The sequence below is a fragment of the Cyprinodon variegatus genome, unplaced genomic scaffold, assembly GCF_000732505.1.
Source record: "Cyprinodon variegatus isolate N-32 unplaced genomic scaffold, C_variegatus-1.0 Scaffold48, whole genome shotgun sequence".
NCBI lineage: Eukaryota > Metazoa > Chordata > Actinopteri > Cyprinodontiformes > Cyprinodontidae > Cyprinodon > Cyprinodon variegatus.
This window is the reverse complement of record NW_015150501.1, coordinates 1,809,431-1,826,852: the sequence shown is the minus strand read 5'-3', so window position 1 is coordinate 1,826,852 and position 17,422 is coordinate 1,809,431. Positions and strand designations below refer to the sequence as shown.

General features: G+C 39.6%; 1 protein-coding gene across 2 annotated transcripts in view; it reads right to left on the bottom strand.

Moving 5' to 3' along the window:
• Window positions 1-14,084, bottom strand: part of atp1a3 (ATPase, Na+/K+ transporting, alpha 3 polypeptide) — a 27,153-nt gene extending 13,069 nt beyond the window's left edge. Inside the window, exons 1-4 of one of the 2 annotated variants that reach the window (XM_015370766.1) lie at window positions 13,869-14,084; window positions 13,695-13,778; window positions 881-991; window positions 309-368 (exon numbers count right to left, since the gene is read on the bottom strand). In XM_015370766.1, coding sequence (XP_015226252.1) covers window positions 309-368; window positions 881-991; window positions 13,695-13,700 — 177 coding nt within the window. In that variant the 5' untranslated portion in view covers window positions 13,701-13,778; window positions 13,869-14,084. The remainder of the gene's footprint in view (window positions 1-308; window positions 369-880; window positions 992-13,694; window positions 13,779-13,868) is intronic. The other variant, XM_015370767.1, reaches the window with a different exon arrangement.
• Between the last annotated feature and the right edge of the window lie 3,338 nt (window positions 14,085-17,422).

Sequence of the window (17,422 nt, the reverse complement as noted above, 5' to 3'; positions counted from 1 at the left end):
ATATATATATATATATATATATTTATATATATATTTATATATATAAATAAATAAATGACCCTTTACAGACTAGAGAAAAATCCCTTTAATTCAGTCCTCCAATACTAACATTTGATGTTATCTTAAAGGATTTAAATCAAACATTTCATCAAAATCTAATGTATGCAAACATGGGTGCAAAGATTTTATATTTTTTCTACAAAGTTTGCCTCCTTTTGTTACGACCAGAGTTGAACTCTCCTCACTCTTGAATATTATCTAGATCCCTCTGCTGCCATCTACTGGTAGAATCTGAAAACATGACTCACCTGGACAATATCAGTCTGGTATTTTCTGGATACTTCCTCAATAGACATTTTGTGTTCCGTCTAGAAAAAAAATACAGCAACAAGAGCACAACACAAACAGAAAGAAGAAACAAAACAAAAAAACACGTGTTAGCACTCTCTGATGTCAAAATCTTGTTTTTCTAGCATTTGTCAATGCAATGTTACAGGGAAAAGTCCTTAACAATTAGAAGAATATGCTTTATAACCCATGTATATATTTTGAAAGCATTGAATTCATTTAAATAGAAATTATAAAGATACTCCATGCAGTTCACCTGAGAAATTCACAGGGCAGCCAGGTATGGCAGCCCTGATGTCTGTTTCTTGAGCTGAAATGTGGATTCAAACTCACGGCATCCTGATAAAAGTCAAACCCCTAATATGGGCAAATAAACATCATTTTGTCTTTTATGATTCTCTTATTTCTCCTCTCTCAAAGGGATCGAGTTAAAAAAAAACACAAAAATCTGCAATTGACAGCTGGCAAAGTAAACTGATTCAAAACATATTTAAATATATATAGTAAAAGTTTAAGGAAAGGTTTTACTCACAATGGGCACTTCCTTCTTCAGGTCATCCATGTCCTTGACCCCCTTCTTCTTGGGGGATTGGCCATCTTTGTCCTGTGTGGTGGCAACGCGGTAACTGTCTGAACGACCATACTACAGACACACACATAAGTTTTATACATGCCCTCTGACTAGGCTGAAGAGACAGCCGCTGTTCTTGAGTTTAGCTGCTCTTAGAAAATGATCAAAGAATTCCATATCCTGCATATAGGCTCTTCCAAAATGTACCCACAGACTCTGCAGGAAACTAGGGATGACTAATCTTTTTCTATGAGTAAGTTGTACAATGCTAATAACGTTGTAGCTTCGTTAAGTGGCCTTGAGAGTTTGGGTATTCTTAGTTATTGAGGGAAGCAATGGATTAAAAACACCAATATAAAAACATGCAATTATAGTCTCAGAACCCAGGGTGTGTTCCTCAACATAGCACTGTCATAAGGGCCTAGTAAAGTGCCATCAAAGCCACAACCTGTAGTGTGTCCTGGCAGACTCACCTAATGTCCTCTGATCAAATGCTCTGTCATACTTAATGCCCAGACAGATGCTTCACAACACAATGTAATAGAGTGCAAATGGTTTAACCTGCTTCTTTTTATTCAATTATGAAGCAGCAAGCTGTGAGGACATCAGAGAGAGAAAAAGGCAGAAACACAGACTACAGAGCCATCAAAGCTCTTCTGCTAATATGTCTAATATGCTTTAAAATTCCAGATCAAAGCTCAAACCAACCAACAGGACACCATATGTGGACATTACAGATTACTTTGCTTTATTATAGCTGCTTCAATTTACAGCTGACTGTTACATTGAGGTTTTTGCTTAAGACACAATTTTCACTATCAGTCAAGACCTGGCTGAGAAAAAAATGTAAAGAGGAGATATGAATAAAAACCAACGAATTAGCTATTAAAAAAATACAGACTTGAACAGTTTCTATATGGATTTTAAGCAACAGATAAACAAAATGTGGCCCCAAATGTTAGTCAACATCAGTAAATAAAGAACTTGGATGCTCATTTTACTGTTCCAGCTGTAGATCTTTTAAGGTGTGCCTCCACCAGCTTTGAAAAAGTAGAGACTGACAGTCTTTTGCCTGTTTACTTGTTGCATGATAGGCAAAACCACTGAATGGACAGAGGTCCTTTAAACAAAAGATTTTTAGGTCTTTCCCCAGATTTTCAGTTGGATTCCAGCCTGCATTTGATTGGGTAATGCAAAAACATGAGGATGGTTCTAATAATCTATTCCATTGTATGTATAATAAAAAAAATCCAGGGCATTTACAAAACATAAAATTAACATAAATCATTCAGTAACTTATAAAGACAACTGAAAAATTAGATTTGATTTTAAAGTGTTAGATGAGGAGGAACAAATCGATGTATACCCCCTTAGTTAGCAAAAACGGTTAAAAAATGTATTTTTCTATCCAACTTTTTGTTGATCTACCACATACAATGTGAATGCAATAAATGTAAAATTTTAAATAATATATATTTCAAAGACACTGAAAACGTTTTCTAAACACTAGACGTAGGACATTAATAAACTTAGAGGAGCAGAGCTCCTCCAGCACGACACATTGTTCTCCTATTAGATCAACAACAATATTTTAAGTTTGCTCAACTTGACTCATGGATAAAATTCAAACAGATATGGGTGATGAAGGGCCAGAGGTGAAAGCAGACTTCCCCAGAGCTGGAGACACAAGGGTCTCAGCGGACAACTCCCCTGCTCATCCAGGTAATTTGTAAGCAAGGGAAGATTTTACAGAATAAGATAAAAAAAGAAATAATGTAAAATAGAACAATCACTATGTATTAACTACAGTATAAAATTTATATAGAATATGTCTCCATTGATATCCTGGACTTCAGTTTGGTTAACAGTGCTCTGTATTTTACTTGGTGCCATCTAGTGGTAAGTCTAGGAACTAACCCTACCAAACTACTGATTACCATTGCTCTATTTTATCTTTAAGGTAAATCTTCAGAGCTCTTATTTCTACAGGGTGTGGGTTTTGAAAAAAACAGCAAGCGGGGAGTATGAAATATTAACTCAAAATTTCCACCCATGCTACAGGCCCAAACAAACCACACCAAACCAAACACACCTGCACTTGAACAAAGAGAGGCTTGCCTCTGCATTTCCCGTTAGAAATGAAACTCTACAAACCCCCCATGTGGAGTCAAGCCCCTGTGTTGTTTCCTTTTTCTTGTGTATAACAAACCTGCCTCTCAGGTTTAGTTTCCCATAGATAGTGCTTTAACGATACCAGATATGCACGACTACTCTCACTTAATTAAGTGGTGCCATCAGGTTGCTCAACGACCACTTTTTATTAGCTGAGAGCAAACAATAAAACCCTGTATGAGCTTGTTGGGCAGAGAGCAGCATGTCAGCGTGAATGAGTTGTTGGACCTGACTGCAAAAAAGTACACACACGCACACTCCTATGCAAACACCAAGTTCTGTAACAAGAGAGCAGGTAAGCAAATCTCTCAGTGCGGCGTGTCCAGGCAGGCTGAGGGAGGAAGAGGCTACACACAGAGAGAGACTGGTGTAGTGGAAAAGTACGGCTGCTGATCCCCACTGGGACAGGTCAAGGGGTGTGGGAGTGTGTTTTGAGAAAAAAAGGAGGTGGGGTGGGAAAGTGTTGACTCAGGTACATGTATGTGATATTTTATGTGGGTATTATCTGCTTGAGATCAGTGCTGTTTTGCAAGAAGTCATGCAAAACTGTGGTTAAGAGAAATTCAACACCTCTTCCTCAGAGGTGAGATGGAAGCACCAACATTTTCTGCCATTTTAATGTTCACACCTATATTTCGAGGTATATTACCTATACGGTACGCCTGCTCCTGTATGTGATCAGGGTGATGAAATGGCAGATAAAGACACAAATCTAAATAAACAATCAAGCTTACACAGCTGCTGGGGCCTGCACAATACAAGTTGTTTGAAAGCGATAAAATGGGAGGTGACGAAAGTCGATGGCAGACAAGAGTAGGTAAATGGAAAAAGAGACATCAGTGGGAGGTGAGAGAAAAGCAGGTGAGGAAATGATCGTGGAGGGTGAGACAGAGCACGAAATGTGGGTATTGTCACCCTTCTTTCAGGCGTCTGATTAGATATTGAGTGTGTGTTCAGACCCACACTAATATCACATCTCAACATCATGAACTGCTAAAAAATTAATTTTTAATGAAGGTGTATGTGTGCATAAAGGTGTTATTTACAAATATGAATGAGAGCATATTACAGAGTGTGACTCATAGTGAAAGGATGTGTTGCCAGCTAATCCTCGTCGGTTTACAGAACAGTGGGTAAGGAAATTGCATACGGACTGTGTGCCAAAGACAATGTATCAGAGGAAACGGATTCACAAGTCTGATACTATGAACAATAAAGATGATATAAAATCAGATATGATGCCTTGCAAAGTGAGTTTCATCCGTCTTCTTTTTACTACAACAAACTTTATTTAATCTTATCTGGATTTGATTCAATAAGCCAAAAAAACAGAAAAATTATGAAGAGGGAAAAAAAATCCAAGGGAAGCACTGGGATGATGATGAGATGGGGGACATCAACGAACATCAGATTTTTAAGCTTTCCCAAAGATCCTTGATCAGATTTGGGTTGAGGCTTTAACTGGACCAACCAGTCGCTTAAATTCTATCCAAATCGTTCCTTCTAGCTCAGGCTGTATGTTTAGAGTCATTATCCTGCACAAAGACTTACTTCCACTCTTATCTCAACTGTTTTTATCAACCGTTTTTTTTTTTTTTTTTTTAAGGATTGATCTGCGTTTGCTTTATCTACCAACATTATCAGTGTCCTACCCTAGTGATGGTGCTCAGGCTGATGTGGAATATTAGTGCTTCTCAAAAAAACAGGCGAGCCCAAAGAGACACATTTTGCTCTCCACAAATTATACTTTCTTCCTCCTCCACATGACTTATGGTCAACTGCCTATGGGGCTTTTTTTGTACCGTCTAGAAAGGTCAGTGTGAAGGATGCACAAGAGTTGCCCTGCCAACAGATTTTCCCACCAACTGAAACCATTTTTCTTCTACGTCTACCAAAGAAAAGCATGAGCAAGTACTGTAAAGATGAACATGTCCGTTATTATCCACACTTTGTGTTTATCTATTCTCACTTGTCCTGCCTGTGTGTTTCTGTGCAGCTATCCAGCTGTCTTCAACATCTCTGAGTAATTCAATGAGCCCCCTCTGTCCTGAGGAGGGAAATAGAGACTTGTGGCTGTAATTACATACACTCACTCCCCCACAGGTGCACAGGAAAAACAGAATGATGGACACATTTCTCCCTTACATTATTGAGCTACGGTAAAAACAGAATAATGGTTAACATTAGGAAACACATTTCCAATGTTTGTTTTACGCTTTATTCCCATTTCATTATGTTTGCCTGCCCCCTGCAAACCCAAAGAAGAGTAAGCATGTAAGAGAACAAGTTACCATGGCAAGCAGCATGGCTGCTGACATGGTGATGAAGCTCAGCGGTGGCACGGTGCTCTGAGGATCCCCTGATGTTATCTGGGATGAGGAATAATTGATGCATCAGCAACTGGACACCACATTCACCGCTGCTTTTTCTAGAGCTACTGATGGATTCCAAGAAGTAGTTTGTGTTTTTTAATGTGCTCATGTCTCTATGTGACCGCATTAGCAGAGGTGAGTCACCGAATTGGCTACAGTCTGCCTAAGCAGCATCCGCGCGCACTGCGGCAGTGGAAGACAGGGGAAGATGTGGTTGTGGTGGGGGGCCGGGGGGTTGGGTGACAGCCATCTTATCCAAATGCAAAAACATGATTAAACAATGAGATTTCAGTAAGTTCAAATGTGCAAATAGTGCTCACTAACAGTAAGCATGTGGCACTGAAGTGAAATATTTGGGGATTGGCAAACATTGGGTACAAATGCTCAGGTTAGGTGTGGCACAGTCATGTCAAGCATGTTACAGACCACAGGTTGGAGCATGCAAACCAATTACGGGTTTAACTGTGAATGGGAGGTTGTTTTTTTAAGTTCCTCTTTTACTACAGAGAATTGTTGCAGCAGAACTGAAAGGTTTTTTTTATTTATGCACCAATATAAGAGAGCCACCGTGTTTCAATGTGTTGACCTTATAACAGATAGTGGCAGTTAGCTGGAACAATACAGAGATACTGAGATGGTAACTTCTTACCCTCCTTCCCCAATGTATGTGATGTATGCAATGAATGGTTTGTACCAAATCTAAAATCTGGATTACAGTGCAAATTGTACTTCAGAATAAAGAACATTGATTGATTGATTCATGCCATAGGTATCACAAAGCTTTATTTAGAGGTACCAGAGTAAAAGTGGCTAAATGCATGTTTAGTCCACACTTAATGTATTTAAAGACTTTTAATGCATATTTTTCTCCTGCTTCAGTCATACACTGTGTTGCTCTATCACATAAGCATTTTTGGTTGAATAACAGAAATTGCAACAAAAAAAATAAAATAAGTTAGTATAAATACTGGTACATCTACTTCCTCTACCAGATGCATTATAAATCACTACTTCCTCTCTGCTCCCTGAGACCATCATCACAATATCAGCTGATGGACTGCAGTTAAATGAACAGGAAACATGCAGAGTATCTTCCTCTTTGTTTTAAAAGCAGTCCTTTATCATGAGCTCTTCATGAGGCGACCATAGAGAACAAAGAGTGAACCTAAAACCAGATGCGAATAATTGGATGCTTGGTTCTCAGCATCTTAAAGGGTAACTAGAGGTGGACATTTGATCCAATACGGGTCATCTCATTCACTTTTTTCTATGTGAAGGTCCTCGACCTTCCATGTGCGTCATTGTTCAACTGAAATATGCATAAAGCTGAGAACCACTGACTCAAAACTGCAAACGTACATTAGGGATGCCTTTTTATTCAATATGTAGAGATGAGGTATCAAAATTTAACCAAGTAAGTCTTTAAGAGAAACTTTTTCTTGACCGTGCTTCCATACAAAGGTTGTTAAAATAATTTTTCCCATTAGGATTTTCCCATCCAACGATTTGTGTTTCTAGCTTAAATATTTTCCTTCTTGCAATCATTCACAGGTTTATCAAAATAAAGAGCTTTATGGAAAAATACAGACTTTTACTTACTATATGAGTGTTAGGGGAGGTGCTTTTAGATAGGGCTTATAGGTTTGTTTGCCCTGTTAATTATAAATGGCAAAGTTACCAGTTTACCCTTGGGGCTCATGTTACTGCATTGGCCTTGTCCTTTCTATGAACTGTCTAATGAAAAACAGGAAAGCAGCCTCTTTAGCATGCCTTAATTGGGCTGAATTTCTAATATTACAACAGTGGAATGTAAATGTGCAATTAATTTATCACTGATTATGTATTTCTGCAAACTTACTAGGTCATTGAGCCATCTGCTTGTTCTTGCAACAGGAAGGAGGGCTGTGGCCAAAGTGGGAGGACTCAGACTCAAGAACAAGCGACCTGACCGCTGGGATTAAGAGGTCTGATTGCAGCACTGGATTAGCCCATTGTATGCTTCGCCTTCTCCCCTGTCTCTGTTTGCACATCCAGGATAAAACAAGTTAATAAATTAAGCTTTCATTTTACCTAAGAGGTGTGCGTTTACGTCGAGGCTTGGGAAAGTCAATGGGGCCTTGAGAGTAACATGAGAAACATATCCCGTTTTTCTAGCAAATATAAAATACATCAAAAAAACAGAACGACTTCTGGAAATTTGAGAGATGGCAAGAAACCTCTCTAGATATTGAGAATGTAAAAACAGAGAAACATCTGAAAATTCTGTTGCTCAGACTTTAAAAAAAAAATGAAAGGTATGTGTCAGGCTGATCAAATAATATTTAGAGAAATTTTCAACAAAGTAGAATGCATACGATTTAGAAAAACAGTCAGAAAATCTTAACCTCTAAGATCTGCAAACATAAAGAGAGATTAACGCTCTTTAGCTCTTGATCATCTGCCTTGTGTTCACTAAAGATAATAAACGAACCCAAACTGAAAATCCCTTCTTAAACCATAACCCTCTCATCCCCTCGTTTCTACGTTGATTCCTTCAGCCCATCTGTGTCCAGTCATCATCTTTATCTGTCCAAGCAACAGAAACTATGGCGTATCTGTGTGACTTTATTGAGTCCAGAAAGTAGAACTGGTCAGGACTATAACTGGATTGGATTAACATTGTAAATCTTGGGTTGAGTAGGCAGCAGTGCGTCCTGCCAGGTTCTGAGAAGGTGCAGTGTGTGGTTAAGGAATCAGACATATGTTTATACAAGTACTGGTTATTTATATATATATCTCAATTATCATGTATCAATATATCCGTACACCTCTTGATGTTGTTATTTCAACTCAACCGACCCTTCAGCGCACTTTAGCTGGTTGGCTGGATTTTATAACTTTGTCAAATAACACCTTAGTGTTGGCAATAGAACTGCTTTCTCAAAAAAGAACAACATATTTCAAACCACTTAAACATGTGTTGGTTACTATATTGGTTAAAGAAAATTCACCACTACTTTGACAGAGAGGACTGTTGATAGTACGTTACTCAACACCTGTGAGGATACCATAAAGGAAGTCCAAATTAAGAAATTTAACATTTCCTGCCATGCCTACTTGTTGCAATTTTTACACAAAAGTTTTGCTTCTGGTTGCTGGATCAGCTCTGCATTTATTCTTTGCAGAGACGTTGGATCAGAATGATATGAAGTCTTAAAGCCAAACTTGCAGGTTTTTTGTCCAGAAAAGAAGCCAGACTCAAACCGCTCACAAAGCCTCAGCAATTTTGGATTGACTGTAATAGCAGTAGACAGTTGTTTTTATTGTAAGTGGAAGACTCTGCAAGACTCCAGTTTTGTTTTTATTAAGTTTTCCTTGTCCAAGCATCATACTCCAGATATCCAACCTGGAGAAAAAGACAGTGCAGGCTTTTCTTACACTGACCTCTATGGTCGCCTTGTTTAAGATGCGCCTTAAAGTCAAAGAGGGGAACAGGGTATGTGTGGGCCAGTTTTAATGTCAGAGTCAGATGACAGAAAACTGTCATCTGACTATATAATCATTTCACTTTGTTTTCTCAGAGAAATTAAAAAAGGATTTAGATTCTTTAATGAATAAAATTGCACATTTCTTTGGTTATTATTACATATGCATTAATATCTGGTCTGTAGAATAAGTGTGGTGTATTCTCCTCTTAGTTAATTCACTGTAGACTTGATGCTTTGGTCATTTGCTTGTGTTACTTGACTTTTCCTCTAAAGGCTATTGCAAAAATATAACTAACATATCTAACATATTATTAATTATTATTAATTAATTAACATTTATAACATTAAATCATAGTTTTAATTGCAAGTATGTAAAAGATTAATAAGTGAGTATTTTTACTGACATAGGGTGTGTTGGAACATCTGTCCTAACCCCTATATAGAGCACTATATAGGCTCATATAGAGCACTATATAGGGGTTAGGCCATTTTAAATGAGTGTCCGAATGCCTAGTGGATGAAGAAGTAATGGACTCATAATTTCCCGCAATGCACCTTGAAATGTAGTGTCACTAGACGAGCAGATATATCCCACAATGCTTTGTAAGAGCTCTTGAACAAGAACAAGGTATGCAATCCATTCTACAAACAAGTTTTTTTGGCAAATAATTATTCTAAAACAATGAATAAAATATTTTTCTAAATAATTGATACCTCATATGGAATTATTGTAATAAGATAGGAAATATAAACATCATTATGTTATAAAGTCATATTTTCTCTACACCCACTATATGATTTCAAGCCAGAATGTCAAACATTGTTTGGAAAGGACACAAAAATAAATTAAACAACTGAAAGATAACTTTTACTCATTGACTAATCATCAAACTTAAAAAAAAAAAAAAAAAACACGAAAAAAAACAGCAACACAAACTGCATCGAGATCAAAGTAACTGACCATTGCATCTGTGCAGTGTTACTGTGCCTAGATTTACGTGCAGAGAGACGCGCATCTCCAGGACAACAGCTCAGCTAGTCATGTTGCTGTAGTTGGGCCACCTCCCCCTCCTGAAACGCTCTCTTTATGGGAGACCATCGGCATTTTAAGTTGGAAACTTTTGGCCATATCAATCACTATGTCTAATCAAGAAACATGGTTTAAAGAAATGTCTTGAAGAGATAACATGACCTTTAAAGAAAAGATAGATTCACTTCTATGTAATATGGAAAAAGTAGTCTGGGAGTTAGAGAAGTGGCACTTTAAATAAATACAGTGAATCTTGGGTTAAGTTTAAAGGTACAGACTTGTTTCTCGCAGATAGTTGTATGCACATTTTTTATGTGAAGGTGTTAATAAAAGCCTGTTTGTTTCAGTTGTTTGAAGTTATTCCCCTGTTAAAAAAACACGCCCTTTAGAAAAGGGCTACTCATTTCGTACTTTTGCAGTTTCTGTCATTTTGTGGATGAGGTTTTTCACAAACATGGCTGCCCGACGTTCATCAACCTGCTTTGGTGATATTTGGTGCAGGCTTTGACGAGCAATATTCAAATAAATTCTCTATGATGTATTCGTTTTTTTTTGTTTTGTTTTTTTCCTGTGTGGGAATATGAATGACTAAGAATTATCATCTCCTTGCAGGAAATCACAAATTTTTCATAAGCTAACATTTTTTATATACATATTTGACCAAAAAAAAAACGGAATCGCTAGTAAAGTAAGAGGCCCCAGTGGTGCCTGTGTACGGCAGCCTTGCTTCTGTCAGCAAGACCCAGGGCAGCTGTTGCTACAATGTAGCTTGCCACCTTCAATGTGTGAGAATCAGTGAATGACTAAATGTAATGTAACACACTCCAACCAAGTGTCCTGACTTGGAAAAAAAAAGTGCGCTACAGCAGGAAAAGGATGACTGAAAAATTGAAATATCATATTACCCGTTTTGGACATTCTGTCCCCGATTCACAAGGTACTGATCAACCAATCAGGGAAAGATGGGTTTAAAAGGCATCAAGTCACAATATCAGGATATTATATCACCAATTTATGGGCCTAAAGGATCAGGAGATAATATGTAAAGTTTTGGCAATGTCTTTAGTTAACTGAATTGAACATTTTAAAGGACAGGAAAGAACTCTTTATTTTTGATCAATCAATTGATCAGAGTTACGAACATATGCATATGAAACCACTGTGCATTGTCAATTGAACTAGCGGTTGTATCAAACTATGATGTAGCTAAAGCAATAGGACCCCACACTGTGATCTTTTGGGGCTTTTGATTTCTTTAAACCATACAGTAAAGTGAAGCAGCTGCAGGTTTGCTGCTGAAGGATGAGAGAAAACAGAATGTTCCTGAGCACCGTTTTCTATTGATCGGCAGCCGTCATGTTGCTAGAAGAGAGGAAGCTTATTGACCTTAACCGAATCCCAGGACACATGTAAGGGAACACATCCTGTATGAACCTGTCTTGCTGATGGGTTCTGTATTGTTAGGGACTTATCAGCCTATGCAAAGCACCTTGCAGCAGGAGCAGCACTCTGCACCAAACTGAGGGCTGGGCCTCTGCAGGAGCAGCAACAGCAGCCACACAGCACCTTCATCACCTAGAGTAAAGCCTGATGCCTTAGAACCCTCCAGACGCCGTAGTGGTGCAAATATAAATGAACATTATTTTCTAGAAACCTAAGAGACAAATACAGAGGATCTAAGAGAGGCTGCTCTGAGGCAATGTGACCTCCTGAAAATAACATCCCTATTTCTACTGATTTTGATCATCAAACCTCCCCACCCAGACCCACAGCACGTCCTGGAAACCATCTGCTTCCTCTGCCCCTGATAACCAATCGCACATGGTGTGGCAGGAGGGAACAAGAGCCACTGTAATGTGAGCTTCAGGTCATTATCCTGTAAAGGATATTCAGTCACGCAGCCCTCCCCCTCTCTTTGCTTTAACTGCCGTTTTTCCTCTTTATCACTACACCTGCAAATCCGTCCCATCACCACCATCTGCATCAGATATCTGAAGGTGAACAGCAGCAGTCAATGCAGCTGTGAAGCCCTGGATGCACAATGCGCCTGTAAATTGATATCTAATTACAGAGAAGCATCAATGCAGGGAGGAAAATGAACAGTGTGCAAAATAAGGAGGCTGCGTGAGTGACATTACTTTCCTAAAATTAGAAATCTCTATATATACCTCGTCTTTCTGTTCTCGATACAAGAACAGAAGGAAGGATGAGCTTCAGCTTGTTCTCAACGCAGCATCAGTACTGTCTCTTTTATGCGTGGCTCTGGGTGGCAGCCTATCACAGCTCTGTGCAGGGAATTTCCACGGAAGAAGCCACGCCCCTGGTTTGACGCAGAAACCAGAGTCGCAAGCGATGCCCCCTGCGGCCTTCAGGAAGGACAGCCGCTAAGAGGACGTTCACGAAGAAAAGAGGAATGGAGCGCGAGATGGATAAGGAAACTGGGCATCTGATTATGGGATATCTGGAATTTCTATCCATTTCCTCAGGGTCAGCTCAACATCTTTCAGCGTTTCCTCTTCTGATTACTGGTTTCTACAATGCCATCACCTGGAGGGACGCACTGTGCCCCCAAAGGACAACTAATTCCCCTTCCCATCACTACAGCAACAGCCGAGCCTCCCCACATCCACCGCAGTGCGTGCGTAAGCGCCCCTGTTCCCTGTTCTTTTGTCTCGATTTGACGCAGTATCCGTAAATACAGCACATTTTAAACTGAGTCTGCCGCTGCTGCAAAGGATCCTTTCCTCAAAATCCGTTTGCAGCGTCACGCCGCCGCGATCAGGGGATGGCGATTTAGCAACCCATTGCGCAAAAAAAAAATAAAAAAAAAAATATATATATAATTGTTTTACATCCGATCTCGCAACCAGTACATTTCCATCTAGTTCTGCAGAGTCACCCACTGATTGGTTCACTGCTGTAAGTTCAGTCATGATCTTTCTTTTTGATGCGCGCACGAAGACGCGCTGTACAGATCGTTCTCATTCAGCTGCGCTTTTTTTTTCTTCCATTTTTTTTTTATTACACCCTAGTGACCATTTGCTTGCGATTAACGAGTCATTAAATTATGTCACAAATCTAAGAAGAAATAAACTGGCGATGCGCTTATTCCCGGTAACCGCATTATGACGCACGGGTCATTGAAGGTGCCGAAGCTCTCCAGCTGACAGCATCCATTCAAAGGGGGCAGAGAGGAGGAGGGAGGGATGAAATCTGCTAAATCATCGTAAAGAACGTGATGCACAAGAATGTGAAAATAACATTATCAGTCTGTGATGGAGATGAACACGTGCCCTCCCTCTATAAACCCCCCCTCCCTAAACACAGGAGCAATCTGGAGGAATAAACCGATTAGGGCCTACTGTGGCTCACAAGGTTACGGTGACAGCAAATGAGACACCTTCCTTGTCCTCTGATTCACGACAAACTAAACTCCACCAAAATCAGGGAAAATAGTAACAGCTGGTGCAGCTGTGCTCTGGAGCGTCTGTCTGCATCATTTTTTTTTTTTTTTTTTTTTGTCGCAGTATATAGAGAGAGCAGGGTAAAACGGTTCCGCATTAGAGTCAATGTCACTGAGACACAGAGGCTACGCCGGGTATCCATATTACATCACTGTGTGGTTATTTTAATTATGCTTCCTAATAAAATAATTGGACCCTCCCTCACTTTTCTCAGGCCACTTCAACGCAGCTACCACGCAGTTAAGAAAGTTAAAAAATGGTGGCTCTTACCCCCATGTTGGCGCAGTTACTCTTCTTCTCTCAGGTGATGCACCGCTTGAGAGGTGTCAGACCCTCAGTGTTTAAATACCTCGCCTTAAAAAACAGAACAGCATAAGCTCATTTATTCGGTTTTAAACGCATAGAATTTAAAGTTAAAGGAGTGGAATAAAGAGTAGCTCAAACCTTTAACAAAAAAAATGTCGGGCTCCCCTCTTTATCCAGTAAGAAGTCTTTTTTTAGATAAAATGCTGAGGTCTCAAGCGGAGCATCACGCGTGGAACCCTCCTCTTCCTCTGCTCTCTGATACTTGCGGTGAAAAGGAGCCGGTAGGAAAAAAACTGAGCTGGTCGTACTGCCTCAGCACTAGATGCTCCTCCGCGACTCGAACGCCGCAGTACCCCCTTTTTTCACGCTGCACCACTCCGCCGAGGCAAGAAGCGCCGAGTTGAGCGAATGAGAGAAGCGGAACGAGCGAACTGAACCCGCCCACAACCGGTGAAGGCGTCCAATAAGAATCCCGAGCGTCTCCTCGCTGATGGAGGTCGCTAGCCAATCAGAAAGCTAAGCTGCCCCTCCTGCTTTACTGCAGAATCCCGCAGCTTCCATCCAGCAGCATCGCGAGTCTCTAAGCTGACATTTTTTTGTAAAAAAAAAAAAAAAAAGAAAAAGGACGCATAAGGTTAGAAAGCCAGTCGTCGTGATTGTTGTATATTTAGGCCTGCTGTTCTTATGTAACACCAGTATTTTGTACTTTGCATGTCAGAAACACCCTGATTGTTTCCTTCTTGTCTGGTTATCACCATGTCTTGCCCACCTCCACTTGTCAGCAGTCAGAAAACAGAGTAATGTAGGTTATGCTAAATGTAAGAAAGAGCAGAATGAGAGCTGGAGTCATAGGTTTGTGTCACCGTCCATGTTGGAGAGCGTTGCAGACATCAGCAGGCAGCCATTACTGCTTATATCAGCACAGGTACAGTTCTGACAGTGCAGAGTCAGCGCTTTATGTAAAGAAGTAAGGCAGGTGTACCTTGGAGGTAGACACAACTTTCCATTTTAACTGGCATTAGTTTCTCACTTTAAACATTCATTCTGAAAGCTTAAACATAGCTAGTGGGGAAGTTATACATGGTGGTCTATGGAATTTTAAGATGCTGATATTTTTTGTACTAACTAAAGCAAGGAGTGTATGGAAAGGGAGAATATTGTATGAACACGGAGGGGGAAAATGTGTTCCTGTAACAGTGCCAAAGACAAACATCCAGAGGACGTTCTCCTTACTAAGACTGGCCTATTTGAAGCTGTGAGCCCGTAATACTGCAGTGAGGACTCCCAGACACACACACATATGGAGTCTAGAGAGTTGCATACACAAGCATGCACAGCAATGCCTGATTAAAGCTGTCAGAGTCACTCTTGTTGTCCCTCCAGCATGCTGTTCCCATGCCTCGTTGCACTCCTTGCTGAGGGCCTCAGTGATGACCATGCAGTACCACTGAAGCTCTGAGCATCAGTGCGGGGTTTGCTCCAGGTTAAAGGACACTCTGCTGCAGCACTCCTCAAAAACACACTCTCACGACGCAGTTGAGTTATTATTTAGGCTCTAATGCCCAAACTTCTGCTGAACTTCTGTGTTCTCTGTTGCTCTGTAGTGTTATGATAAAATTCTTGATAAACTGGGTTGATACAGAGATACATTCCTCCTGCAGAACAACCAGAAAAAGTTAAAGGGCACTTTACTCATCAATTTCTTCAGACATTTGAATCTCATTAGGCAAGAAACGTTCTTTGCTGTTAGGATTATTTTTAATGATGATGTGTGAGTCTGTTAAACCCTAATAATACCAACCTGTTACGTGTCTTAACCAAGGTTTTCCCAAGTAGTTTATCTAATTAGGACAGCTCCTATGTCAGGATAAAAAGTCATCTTCATTATGTACGTGACAAAGATTTGGGAATGGAATGAGAGCAGCGACCTTGATCTAGAACACTGTGTAATATTTTGATAAGGCTGGAGCCATGGATGTCTCCTCATTTACAGACGTGTATAATGTGATGATCATGTGGCATACTAGAGTTGTATAAATTGCTTCTTGAAATATGATTCTGGGCCGACTTTAACAAGAAGCAAGCCCGATTGGTAAGCTCTGCCATCTGTAACCCTAATCAAATTCTCTGGTCTGAGTAAAATGTTCAATTTCTGTCTAAATCTGTTGTCATGTCTCATTGTTATTTAATACATATACATTATGAAGTGTTACTGAAAGAGTTTTTCCTGAGTGATCTCTTCTCAGGAAAGAATCGGGGGGTGAAAGCTTCATGGTTTAAACGCAGAGCTTTCCTTTACACCACATTAATGAAAATGTTATCTATATGCTAGACTTGACTCTATATTAAGCATTAAAATGAGATTTTACCCTTTTCAAATCTGTCCCTGGCTGCTAAACAACAAATACAAGTTTACCAGTGCATAGAAGCCGTTTTATTTCTCTTCTACATTATGATAATTTAACTTAATTTCATAATTTCAACCCACACATGGTGAAAGTACATTTTGAATGGAACACAGTGCCTGAAAACTGAATTAAAAAAAGATATTGCAACAAATAAAGGCAGCTTTTTAAATCTCCCCAATTAGTAAATAATTTTTTTAAAGGTATACATTTTTTTTTTTAAAACAACACATGCACAACTCTGTACCCGAGTGGGAAAACCTATCAAATGCGTGTGAGAGCATGCATGAGCCGATTTTTTTGTGCACTTTGTTTATTAAAAATTGCTGGTCGCATCGCTCATGCAAGCTTACTTTCCAAAAGAATTTGTAGTTTTTCAACTATGTCAGACTCACCGCCTGTAATTGAAAATGTGGATGAGCACGTAGGACGGCCTTACGTAAACATATCACTAGAATGATTACAGTTAGGAGGAACACTTATTTTTGATGATCCACCTGGAAAAAGAACATCCTCGGCTATATCTTTAATTAAAACTTTAAATTAAAAAGCCCGAGGTGCATTGCAGTACAATATTGGGAAGTCAGAAAAGAGGTCTTATTAACTCTGATGTTAAAGTGAATTTCAGATCCTATTTATTTTTTTCCATTAAGTCCATAAAGACTGTTTTTTTGTGTTGGACGACTGTTAAATCAGTTGTCCTGTTCAGATAATTTACAAACACTATTGGATAATAGTTTAATCTAAATGCAGAGTGGTGCTCACATGTGTTATGAAACAGTGTTGTTAATAAAGCTCTTTCATCATCGTCTCATTCCAAACCAAAATGGCTGCCTGCATCAACATCACCTTAGCTCTGTCATGCCTTCATGTTGTACCCCCTTTTATCAGCCACTCCACTGTGCAGTGCTTACCCTCCTCTAGTGCAGGAATGAAGGGCAGAAAAATCCCCCAATTCTCCAGCTTCGGAGAAAAAAACAGTTAGATGACCTTGCCTCTGACTTCTGCTGAGTCAGAAATTGAGGGGGGTTGGATAAAAGGGGATGCAGGGAGAGGGAGAAAGAGGTAAGGAAGAGGGAAAAGAACAAGAAGATGATTGCTCCCCAACTGATTTAAATGCAAGGAAATAGGTTTGATGTTGGACACAATGTTTCACATTATTCCTTATAGGGGCTTATTTTTTGACTTGAAAATCAGCACAGCAAAAGAATGGTGTTCTGGAGAAAAGCTCATTCACATGTGTTGCAGTAGACATAAGAATAGAAATGGTCTGGGGTACGGAAGAGT